The sequence below is a fragment of the Bos taurus genome, chromosome 15, assembly GCF_002263795.3.
Source record: "Bos taurus isolate L1 Dominette 01449 registration number 42190680 breed Hereford chromosome 15, ARS-UCD2.0, whole genome shotgun sequence".
Classification (NCBI taxonomy): domain Eukaryota; kingdom Metazoa; phylum Chordata; class Mammalia; order Artiodactyla; family Bovidae; genus Bos; species Bos taurus.
This window is the reverse complement of record NC_037342.1, coordinates 6,534,595-6,547,602: the sequence shown is the minus strand read 5'-3', so window position 1 is coordinate 6,547,602 and position 13,008 is coordinate 6,534,595. Positions and strand designations below refer to the sequence as shown.

At 40.4% G+C, this 13,008-nt stretch overlaps 1 protein-coding gene across 12 annotated transcripts in view; it reads left to right on the top strand.

Moving 5' to 3' along the window:
• Window positions 1-13,008, top strand: part of YAP1 (Yes1 associated transcriptional regulator) — a 135,415-nt gene that overhangs the window by 87,176 nt on the left and 35,231 nt on the right. For 4 of the 12 annotated variants that reach the window (XM_024975711.2, XM_024975709.2, XM_024975710.2 and 1 more), the window contains exon 4: window positions 2,148-2,261. The exons of 4 other annotated variants lie outside the window; for them this stretch is intronic. In XM_024975711.2, the coding sequence (XP_024831479.1) occupies window positions 2,148-2,261 (114 nt within the window). Of the gene's footprint in view, window positions 1-2,147; window positions 2,268-13,008 lie in introns of all 12 variants that reach the window. 4 more of the 12 variants (XM_059875063.1, XM_059875060.1, XM_059875062.1 and 1 more) reach the window with 1 other exon arrangement.

Here is a 13,008-nt window from a genome sequence, read left to right as displayed (position 1 = left end):
GTAGTAGGTACATGCTGTATTGCTGCACTCTGTGCAGTGAGATGCACGAAAGCACAACCACTTGTAGGGGGTGCACGCGTGTGACAGTGTGCACCAGACACATGAGCGAACGGAAACAGGGTTGGGCGTGCACGTTTCATCTTTGCAAGTTCACCACGTGGAGGTTCGTATGTAGGGGACTTACTGCCTAGAGAAAAGGGACTTGTTCCATTTTTGCACAGGAGACACACTTAGTCTCTAATCTTGGATGTGGAAGATGAATAAAAAGTTGTGGGAGTGAGAGGGAGGTTCAAGAAGGAGGGGACATGTGTGTACTTACGGTTGACTCACGTTCTTGTGTGACACGTTCTTGTGTGACAGAAACCAACACAACATTGTGAAGCAGTTATCCTCCCCTGAAGAATAAGTTTTCGTAAAGTTTAAAAATGATAAAATTTGAAAGAAAAGAAGTGTTATCAGGAAGTTGGCTCAGGAATCAGGCTGCTGGGTTTGAGCAGCATCTGTGATGTGCGGCTGAGCCACGTGGCCTCAGTTTCCCATTAGAATGGAGATTGTCCTGCCGCGTGCGTCCTCAGTCATCGTCTGCGCCAGATGAGTCCGTGAACGTGTGTACTTGGCAGAGTGCCTGGCACACAGCGAGCAGTCAGTTCCTGCTGGTCCGTTTCCCTTTGCCTCTCCTGATCTTCGTGGGGGTGGGAAATGGAGGAGACAAGGAGGAAATGTGCCTGGGTTGGATCACTTACACTGGGTCTCTCATTTTATTACCGTTCCCTCTCAAAAGCAACTCGCTTCCCTCATAAGGATAGCATCATCTCGGTGGTGGTTTAGTTACTAAGTCGTATCTCTCTGTGACTGCATGGACTGCAGCCTGCCAGGCTCCTCTGTCCATGGAATTCTCCAGGCAAGAGTACTAGAATGGGTAGCCTTTCCCTTCTCTAGGGGATCTTCCCCACCCAGGGATCAAACCTGGGTCTCCCGCATTGCAGGTGGATTCTTTACCAGCTGAGCCACAAGGGAAGCCCAAGAATACTGGAGTGAGTAGCCTATCCCTTCTCCAGCAGATCTTCCTGACCCAGGAATTGAACCAGGGTCTCCTGCATTGCAGGCGGATTCTTAACCAACTGAGCTGCCAGGGAAGCCCAAAAGTGAGAGTGAAAGTCGCTCAGTCACTTCTGACTCTTTGCAACCCCATGGACTATACAGTCCATGGAATTCTCCAGGCCAGAATACTGGAATAGGTAGCTGTTCCCGTCTCCAGGGGATCTTCCCGACCCAGGAATCAAACCCGGGTCTCCTGCATAGCAGGCAGATTCTTTCCTGAATGAGCTAGGTGGGAAGCCTAGAACGATCCCTAAACTTTCTGTGTTCTTAGCCCTATCTCCCAGGTGTTGCTTCCTCACGCTGTAGTTTTGGAATTTGTACCTCTTTTCTTTTTCTTCCTGAGAAACATGCCTCCCAGCAGTCCTGGTCCTTACTCTCTCCCTGCCACCCCTCCCGCCCCGCCACCCCCACCCCCACCCCCCACATACACACATCTCTGACAGACTGAAACTTCCAGCCCCGTCCCCACCTTGTAGCAACTTCTGGGCTGCTTAAGAAGAATCAGCTCTTTTCAACCACGTTTTCTCTATTATAGTGTTCTTGGTGTGTGTCAGTCACATAAATAATGGAAATCAATGGCAGTTGGCAGGCTTAGCTAAACTGTGCTCTATATTAAGCAGAATGTTTATGATACCGTAGTGCTGTGAGAACCTTTGCACAGATTCCTTATTAAGAGCTCTGGGGTCTCTAGGAAGATACTGTCATGAAACAGGCTGGATGCGGGGACAGTCCCTGAGCTGCAGCACTCCATGTCTTGTATTAACACTAGTAGTAATGGCTTGGGTCATGACTTCCAGAGAGTTTTTCCAAAATCTGAAGTTTGTTTACATCTGTGTCTCTGGGGATGTAGATTTTATTATTGGATAATTTCTTCTTGGTGGAGAAGAATCAAGTATTGGGGTTTACCTTTCTTCTCTGAACACATGCTTAATTCTACTTTAATGAGTTGTTTTATGTGTTTTCTTTTTAAATTAGCACCTCTCCCACTTTTTTTTAGGTGCACCAAATAAAACCAACCGTGATTTTTTTTTTCCCATTGTTTATAGGTCCTCTTCCTGACGGATGGGAACAAGCCATGACTCAGGATGGAGAAATATACTATATAAACCACAAGAACAAGACCACCTCTTGGCTAGACCCCAGGCTTGACCCTCGTTTTGGTAAAGGTTCATCTCAAAATCTTTTTAAATATTTTTGATAACTGTTTTTTGGTATATGAATTTTGGAAGGTACATTTAAATTAAGTTGGGTTGTTTTATAGTTTTAAAAAATGACTGCCTAGCCAACTTATCTATTACTATTTTTATGCCTTTCACTTTAAACTTGAATTTGGATCTAAATCAACTTTCTAGCTTTGATTCTTCGGATGGGATTGGAGGAATGTTGTGGTGGTTTACTAACCAGACTGACTGTTTCTTTCTCATTTTTGAGAAGCACAGAGATCTTGTTTAAAATGATCTTTTTAGCTATAGAAATAATCAGGCTGTTGCTTCATCTAAAACCTGAAATAGCAGCTTTTGTCGGTGAGTGACTGGTGTCTGCTTATGCTTAACTTGAGAGAGCAGTGACTCCCATCCTGTGTCTTGGTGTTAAAATGTTCTCTGTCCCCAGCTGGGGCGGGGACCCCTGTCACCTAGAGATAGGCCAGTGGCAGCGCCTTTTCCCTTCTCTTCCTTTCTGCCCTCACTCCCCCACCCCACACCCATATTTTAAGGTGTTTTTTTCTTTTTCTTTGCTTTTCATTTAGGAAACAAAAAGTAAAGCCATATTTCTCCCTCAAATCAAATGACAAAAATCACCATTTGCACAAAGAAATACTCCCCTCCCAAATGTGCATATCTTGATAATAGTATACAAGCTCTTTGGGGCCTTTTTATCCATATTTTTTCACTGTTTTCCTTTTCTTCAGTTGGGTTTCTGAGATATTTTTCCAAAGCCATGGAAAAATGAATCTAAAAAGGAGCAGATCATTGTGGTTTTAAAGCTTTCGTCTTGGACTGGATGTAGCTAAATGAAAACAATGTGCAGATCACTGAGTAGGTCAGACTGCGGGAGCTCGGAACCTTTGAAGCTTTGCAGGGGTTGACCTAACAACAACTGCGGGGCCCTTCCGGGAAGGAGGAATTAACTCCTTGAGTGCCATCAGAACACAGTCTGGGGTAAAAGGGAAGAAAGAAAACTCTACCCAGGGCTGGGCAAAATAACTGCCCTGTTAGGAACGTTCCAAACAGTTCTGTGTCTGTATGTATACCTTTTAAAAACCCCGACATTTGGGTTTGCCGCCCCAAGCTCACCAATTGGTCAGCGTTATGAACTGACCCCTATTCAGGTAAAGTCAGAGTGGGATCAGGGCAGAGACTGTTGCTTTGACAAATACCCGGTTTGGCTTAAATGCAAGCCTTTTGAGCTTCAAGACCTATTTGGGTGTTAAAAAAGTAATGTGGCATGTTAATAATTTGCAACTTCAGATTCTATTTAATACTTGAATAAGGCCTTGTGGTTGAAACAGGAACCCAAGTAAGGTAGAAAATTTAATAAATGTTGCCGTTTGTATGGACTAGAACGATAACAGCCATGTTTCCTCAGATCATCTTTAATGAAATGAATTTAGCTTGTCCGCATTTGGTAATTTTAAAAAATGGTACTGTGGGATTTTTCTTTCCCTCTACCTGAGGTTCTGAAAAATGATGATTAACTCTTAGCTAGCTATAGAAATCAGCAGTTGGAACAAAGGTTTTTGTTTTAAGTATTTTCAGTTAATAAAAAGTGAAGTAAAGCAAGTTGGCTGTGAGCTTAAGTAGATCCATTAATTACACACACAGCTTGGTCTTTTGTTTTAAATGGGAGAAAGTACCAAAAAAATAATAATCTCCCTCCCACCTCAACACATATGTACACACAGCGTACAATTAAGTATGCCAAGAAAAGGTTTCGTAAAATACTCTTCCTGCTTTTAGTTTCCCCTTCTGGGCCCACTGTTGTATGTGTATTCCAGACAGGCTTGACAGCTTGCCAAAGCTTTTTATTTTGTGGCCCGACTTCTAATCTGTTCCAGACCTTTTCAGTCAGAGAGCTCAAGTGTAACTGAAGGGGAGCAGGAAAGGGGAAGAAAAAAAGTGTGGGTTTCTCTGATCCAGAGTGACAGCAAATAGAGACAAGCTGTTAGCAGCTGAATTTGAAGGAGTTTTCCTTGAAATCTAAAGTTCTATGCTAGATTGCATTTTATCTGCCCCCAAAATATAAACTATCCCCTTTCTGACCCTTTGAACCACGCAAACACCAACAGATGATAGGTTGTTTCCTTCATGGTTGTGAAATGTGCTTTCCTATATTCCCCAAATCTATATTAAAGTATTTACCATTTTTTACCTTAAGTTGACCTATGTCTTTTGACATTTTAGAGTGGAAAATACACTTGACCTCTGTATAAGCTTGACTTTATCACTTAATCACCTTCAGACACCAGCCTCTTTTATATTTCTGTTCTTTATCAGATGCTTTGGAATAATTATATTTAGAATAATTTTTTTTAATCAGTTCTTCACATCCCCCATGAAGTTAATAAGTTATCCATATAATATAAGTTTAGGAAATTCGTATTTGTTATGTATTGGTTCCTTTTTATCCTATTTTCTTGTTCTTTAAGATTTAAAAACTATATCTTTAAAAAAAATTATTGAAGTTTTTATTTTATGTTGATTTACAGTATTAGTTTTAGGTGTATCACTTAGTGATTCAACATTTTTATAGATTATACTCCATTTAAAGTTATTACAAAATAATGACTGTTTCCCTGTACTGTATTTTTCCCTGTTGGTTATTTTTTATACATAGTAGTTTGTATCTCTTAATCTCATACCCTTTTCTTGCCCTTCTATGAAAACTGTATATTTTTGACATTTATATTATTTTTTAGCATTGATTGATAATTTGTAACAAATCATGAGGTGACATCCAGTGGCAGTAAGAACTAGCTGATATTTACTGGCTGTGAAAAAAGGAGGGCTTTTATCTATTTTTAAGGAATTGTACTAGGACTGTTTTTACACTTATTAAAGTAAGTTAATGCTTGAATATTACACAGGTCATTAAATTATTTCATATTTATACTTTTTCCCCCTACAGATTTTATACTTGCAAACATAAAAAGGCTCATTTTCTTGTGCATCGTAAGATTATTTATTTTATATAATATAGCCATATGAATATTTTCCAGAGAAAGCCCTAATGAAAGCAAACCCAAAAAATTCCCATTCTTCAGAATGAAAAATCTACCCCAGAATACGAATGGTCAGTGAACTGATGTCCCTGTTTATGTGAAAGAACATATTAAATAGTGTTAGAATCTGTGTTTCTGGAAATAAGTGTTGATGGGACCACAGAGATTAAAAACACATTTGGTGTAAATAAAGTACTGGAACTAGAGATGTGGATTAAAAGGTGTATCTTTTGAGTCTTAAAGGAGGTAATAAATTACCTAGGTTGGCAAAAACACAATATCCTTTGAAAACACAATATCCTTTGTAATCGCTAATAGCAAATCTGTGCGTAGACATTCTGTGCATGGAAATGTAACAGGTAATTAAAACCTAGATGTTAATTTTCGTCCGTGGTTTCAAGGTATTCCAAAACTTGCTTTTCAGTCACAAACCAAAAGTTGTTCAGCACACCTTTCTGATCAAAGTTAAATATTTTGCATCAGTAGTTAAAGGTGTGTTAAATTTTTTTAAGTGTTCAGACATGCATTAACCTTTTCCCTTTAAGAGCAAATATTTCCGATAGCTGTTAAAAGTAATATTTTCCTTTTAATGAAGATGCACCTAATGACCAACTAAATATCATACCCTCTCTTGTAGAGGAAGGGAAAGCGCTGAAGGCTGTAGGAACTAACTCTGTAACTCCATTAATGGAGTCTTGGGTAGCTAGAATACCATCATCAGCTCATTTGAACTTTTACTGAAGCAAGTCTCTTGATATCCATGCATTAAAAACAAGTTTTTCCTTTGTTTTTTTGTTTTGTTTTCCTTACCCTCTTTTAAATATTGCCTCCCGGTCCTAAAATGTCAGTTTGGGTTGTGAACTATATTATTAACTACTTAGGGTGGGGAGGAAAAGCTGTTTCATTGTGTTTCAGGTAAATAGAGTTGTTGCTAACTGCAGCGTCTTAAAAGAGATAAATCTCACCAAGTTTGGCACATAAAAGCAACCTGTGACTCTTCTCTTCACTTTTCCTCAGGGGAGGAGGGAGGGGGTACCCTGGGCACTGAGGAGCGTTTAGCGCCCTGACTCCTGCCCGCTGAGCCACCCAGTCCTGTGACTGCAAACCCACCAACATCCATTTTAAAAAAATACTGGGAGAGGGAGGGAATACTGCCCTAAGTCTGAGTTTCTCTGAGATCTAGGAAAATCATGACTTACTGAGTTACATAGTTAAGTGACAGAACTGGAATCTGGACTTGATCTTTTGACACCTAGAATTTTAAAGAAATCTAGATTGCAAGCAGTTAATCTTTCAGAAACACACCTAAGTCACCAATGCTAATACATGGGAATTTCAGAGGGAGGAAGATGACAATGGTTAATGCATTTACTTATGTACTGTGACGTACATATTGTGACTCATCTTGAGGAAATTACCAAGGTAGTGAGTTTCCAGCTACAGAAGTAAAACCATCCAGTTGGATTATCAGGCCTCGCCTCTGCCACATCCTTAAGAGATTACCTTCCAACCTCACCTTTGACCTTTCCCTTGACTAGGAGCTTACCATATTACAAGTCAGTCCATTTTATTTAAGGAAAGTTCTAATGACCAGAAAGTATGTGTTCCTTTATTACTAAGAAATTTACTTCCCTTCAAATTTGTGAATACAGTCCTAATATGAGAACATTCTCCTTTAACTGTGGTTTCTCTAGTTTTTTCTGAGTTCTTTACTAGTTTAATTCCCTTCTTCTGGATGCCTTTCATTTAACTAGTGCCTCTTTAAAGGTAACACTCAGTGTAGTTTTTAAATGCACATTATCTAGTGAGAAAAATAATTACAACACATCTCTGACCTGGCATTTTATATGACCTTGAAAAATCCTTTAAAAGAAATTAGCTAGCATCCTCTTTTCTCCATAGTAGTTGCATAATACATTCAATATGAATTTGAATAAAACTGTGATGCAGAAAAATTCAATATGAGTTAAATTGTGATGTAGAAAAATGTACCTCCTCAGTTAGAAATCAGGAGACCCAAGTTATTCTGGTATCACAATATAACCAGTTCATTCAGAAAGATACCTGACTTCTCAGCTTATTTGGACTCATATACTGGATGCTTTTAAGAATATTTCCAGTCCTTAATTATTGTCATCTCCGACTCTTTGCAACCCCATGAATTGGGGCCCTCCAAGCTCCTCTGTCCTCAGGATTCTCTAGGCAGGAATACTGGAGTGGGTTGCAGTTCCCTTCTCCAGGGGCTCTTCCGGACCCAGGGACTGAACCCGAGTCTCCTGCCTTACAGGCAGATTCCTTACTGTCTGCGCCCCCAGGGAAGCCCCTTCTTAATTATTGTGATTTAATAGAATATGCTAGAGTATGAAGTCTTCAGTGGCTGCTCTGGATCCCTGCTTAAGGTTACTTCTTCGTAGCTTTCTGGATTTGAGTGCCCTGAGGTTTCAAAGATACTTTTGAACTATTTATTGCACCATTTAAGTTTAGCTTTTGGCCCTCCGGTCACAGCTGGAAATTACTTGTGAAGAGGAGACTAGGAAATCTTTCAACTTAATCTAAAGATAAGCCTTATCACATGGTGAGTATGCCCAGGCAAGCATCTGACAGGGAATGGCCAGTGCTGGATGGAAGAGTTGAGTTTTGTCTACACTGTCAAACTCTGACACATCTGGGAATTTGAACATGTGTGTGTTAGTAGGGTTCAGCTTTACTGCCTTAAAGATGGATACAGTTTTGGTGTGCTTGGTTTCTAAACTTTAGAACCTCCCTAAAGTTGCTGTAATAGAAAGCCTGACGTAAGCTGATTGGAAGTATAACTCCAGGCCATGTGCTCAGTGAAGCCCAATTTAAAACACACTGTTAGCGATTGTTACAAATTGTTGCCCTCACTATTTTTTTTTTTTAAGTAAAAAAAAATTAACACTGAAATGAACGTTTGGATGTGTAAGGTTGTGGAATATCAAAGTTAGTTCAAAGTTGAGGTTTGCCGTTTTAGTCTTTTTTTTTCTTTATGTTATATTCAGGAGGATAGTGTCAAAATAGTCTATTTTTCATATATGCACTCTCTTCTATTCGCTGAGGATGAGTAGACATACACTGTTGTTCGGTCGCCCAGTCGTGTCCAACTCTCTGCAGCCCCATGGACTGCAGCACGCCAGGCCTCCCTGTCCGCACCATCTCCCGAAGTGCCCGAGTGCCCAAGTTCTTGTCCATTGCATCGGTGTTGCCATTCAGCCATCTCATCCTCTGACGCCCTCTCCTCCTCACATACATTAATGAGGTGAAATTAATGCATATTTTCTATTTGATCATGGTTCAGTGACACAAATAATTACATAGTGAAGAAGTATTTTCTTTGTATAACAAGTGATAATTTAAATTAATGGCTTGTGTTACTAAAACTCCTCCCATCAGACCTAAGAAAATTTATTTTTAAAAGAAACCTGTGTTTCAAGTTACATTTGCGTCAGTTCAGTTCTGATGTACAACTTCAGTTCTGAGTGACACAACCAGTCACTCAGTCGTGTCCGACTCTTTGCAACCCCATGAATTGCGACATGCCAGGCCTCCCTGTCCATCAGCAACTCCCGGAGTTCACCCAGACTCTTGTCTGTCGAGTCGGTGATGCCACCCAGCCATCTCATCCTCTTTCGTCCCCTTCTTCTCCTGTCCCCAATCCCTCCCAGCATCAGGGTCTTTTCCAATGAGGTGGCCAAAGTACTGGAGTTTCAGCTTTAGCATCATCCTTCCAAAGATCAGCCAGGACTGATCTCCTTTAGGATGGACTGGTTGGATCTCCTTGCAGTCCAAGGGACTCTCAAGAGTCTTCTCCAACACCACAGTTCAGAAGCATCAATTCTTTGGCGCTCAGCTTTCTTCACAGTCCAACTCTCAAATCCATACATGACCACAGGAAAAACCATAGCCTTGACTAGACAGACCTTTGTTGGCAAAGTAATGTCTCTACTTTTCAATATGCCATCTAGGTTGGTTTAACTTTCCTTCCAAGGAGTAAGCATCTTTTAATTTCACGGCTGCAGTCACCATCTGCAGTGATTTCGGAGCTCAAAAAAATAAAGTCTGACACTGTTTCCACTGTTTCCCCATCTATTTCCCATGAAGTGATGGGACCAGATGCCATGATCTTAGTTTTCTGAATGTTGAGCTTTAAGCCAACTTTTTCACTCTCCTCTTTCACTTTCATCAAGAGGCTTTTGAGTTCCTCTTCACTTTCTGCCATAAGGGTGGTGTCATCTGCATATCTGAGGTTATTGATGTTTCTCCTGGCAGTCTTGATTCCAGCATCACCTCTGCATTAATAGCAAGTGTCTTATAAAATGCACTGAAGAGGAGATCCATTTAGTGGTGTCACTTTTTGTGCCCACCCAGAGATTCAGATAAACAGAAAAAGAGATTATAGACTTCCGGAGGGAAAAGCCAGATGGATTTCTGCTGAAATCAGTTGGAGTGACTTAGAAGGGGAGTGGTTCGTATTCTTTGTTTTATGCTCATGTTGTTCTGCTACCCTGGTTGCTGAGGTCACTTCAGAATTCATTCTGGACTCGCTTCAATTTGGAGATTCTCTTGTGCATTACTAATAGCATCCTACTAACCAGGGATAAAAACTTTTCGTACTTACTTACTCATTCAGCAGATGAGTGCCAGCTACGTACCAGGCACTGTGCTAACAGCTGGGGGGTGGAGGTTGCAGGCTACTGAGTAAATAAACCGTCACAAAACCTGTTAAATACAATGAAGGGCTTTCTCCTAAGGTGCTCCAAGAGGGAACGCAGTGAGGTAGTCAGGAACACTTTTCAAAGAGGAACATTAAAGGATGAGAAGCCAGTCAAGCGCTACCCTATATAAAAGGACCAGTTTTTGCGCTTGGCAGTCAAAACTCAGATTCATCTCTTTTAAATTATAAATTCCCCTAGTGAAAGAGTAATAAATTACATGTAATTAGAAATAAAGCTATTGTTAATGGGACTATTTACTCGTTAATCTAACATGAATTCTTGACGCCAGGTAGATTTTAAAACATTATTCCCTGTCTCTTTATAGACCAGTCATTTCATTATTTGTACTTTAAACACTGTTTTCATAGTAGAGGGAAAAAATATAGTTATGTCCTGGAGACAGAGCTGAAGGCTAGTTAAGATTACTTTCTCCCTTCTCCTCCTCACCTCATTTAGCAACTCCTGTGTCCTGCCCCAAACTGCTTAATGAGGTGATGAGGAGAAAATGTTCTGTTGAATGTTTTTTAAGCTCTATTCACAATTGTATTGTTTGAAAAATACCATTATAATGAATTTTCATGCCAGACCTTTGATGGATGGTTGAAGGAAGACGATATCAAATTGACCTAAGTTAGGTAGTTCAGTCACTCAGTCGTGTCTGACTCTTTGTGACCCCATGAATCGTAGCACCTCCCTGTCCATCACCAACTCCCGGAGTTCATCCAAACTCATGTGCATCGAGTCGGTGATGCCATCCAGCCATCTCATCCTCTGTCGTCCCCTTCTCCTCCTGTCCCAGTCCCTCCCAGCGTCAGGGTCTTTTCCAATGAGTCAACTCTTCGCAAGGTGGCCAAAGTATTGGAGTTTCAGCCTCAGCATCAGTCCTTCCAGTGAACACCCAGGACTGATCACCTTTAGGATGGACTGGTTGGATCTCCTTGCAGTCCAAGGGACTCTCAAGAGTCTTCTCCAGCACCACAGTTCAAAAGCATCAATTCTTCAGCGCTCAGCCTTCTTCACAGTCCAACTTTCACATCCATACATGACCACAGGAAAAACCATAGCCTTGACTAGACGGACCTTTGTTGGCAAAGTAATGTCTTTGCTTTTGAATATGCTATCTAGGTTGGTCACAACTTTCCTTCCAAAGAGTAAGAGTCTTTTAAATTTCATGGCTGCAGTCACCATCTGTAGTGATTTTGGAGCCCCGAAAAAATAAAGTCTGACACTGTTTCCCATCTATTTGCCATAGTTTTCTGAATGTTGAGCTTTAAGCCAACTTTTTCACTCTCCTCTTTCTTTCACTTTCATCAAGAGGCTTTTTAGTTCCTCTTCACTTTCCGCCATAAGGGTAGTGTCATCTGCATATCTGAAGTTATTGATATTTCTCCCGGCAATCTTGATTACAGCTTGTGCTTCTTCCAGCCCAGCGTTTTTCATGATGTATGCTGCATATAAGTTAAATAAGCCAGGTGACAGTATACACTCTTGACATACTCCTTTTCCTATTTGGAACCAGTCTGTTGTTCCATGTCCAGTTTTAACTGTTGCTTCCTGACCTACATACAGGTTTCTCAAGAGGCAGGTCAGGTGGTCTGGTATTCCCATCTCTCAGAATTTTCCACAGTTTATTGTGATCCAAATAAAGATGTTATTGATATTTTTGAACAGTTTATAAAGATTTAAATACTTTAACCCAGTTTGGGGGCCCTGGAGGTTGATAATTGGGAAGGGAGAAAAGTACAGAGTGTTCCTATGATAAGAGCTAGCATGGACTATTAGAGGAGGTTAGCTGTTACCACATCATACAGACCAAAGCCCCAGTGAGATACCATTTTATTCTCAGTAAGATGGCTGAAGTGAAAGACAGGCATCAGTAAGTGCTGACGAGCACATGGAGCACTTGGCACCCTCGTCCATTGTCCGTGTGATTGAAAACGGAGGCAGCCACTCGAGAAAACCGTTTTGTTGCACTTTCTCAGAAAGTTGCACCCACCGTGCGACCCAGCAATTCCATGCCCTAGATATGTATGCCCAAAAGTGCAAACCGTATGTCCGTACAAAAACCTGCAGACTTGAATGTCTGTAGCCACATGATTCTTGAAAACCAAAAGGTGGAAATAACAGATATTCCATCAACTGATGAACAAACTAACAAAATGTAGATCTGTACAATGGAAAGTTATTCGGTGATAAAAAGGAGTAAAATGCTGATACATGCTATAATATGGATGACTCTAGAAAACATACAAAGTGAACCAAGCCAGTCACAAAATTGATTCCACATATATGACCTGTTCAGAATAGGCAGTTCCAAAGAGACAGAAAGTAGTTTAATGATTACCAGCAACTGGGGAAGGGGCAACAGAAAGTGTACTCACAAAGGAATAAATGGCTTCTTTGGGGGATGATGAAAATGTTCTGAAAGTAGACAATGGTGATGGTTACACACAGCCCTGTGACTTTATTAAAACTACTGATAAAGGGTGAATATCTCAGAATAACTTTTCATTTAGGTATAGCTTAACAGTGTTGGGACACATCTTTTGCATATTGATAATGAAAAGGTATTCAGTCATTAAATTAGGACCCTAGCCTTATTTAAAATACATAATTATTGTGCCAGTTAGTAACAACTTTTTGTAGACAGTGCAGTTCCCTCAGTCATATTGAAATACTGAGCTAGCAGTGGGTGTTTTGTGTTTTGTTTTTACCCTTTTAAGCCTGACAGGTGGCCTGTTAGATTGTTTTCCGAAAACTTTCATTTCTTTTAATAAGCCTACTATTTTACAGAAGTCTTAAGTATCTTATCGATATAGGAAAAACCTAAAATTTCTTTCTAAATGTTATGAACAAACTAATACAGCCATTCTAACATGTAATTGTGTAATGTCTGAAACTTGATAAAATATTAAACAAAGTAAAGAAGTCCTTTCTTGTGTTGTGGGAGGTTTG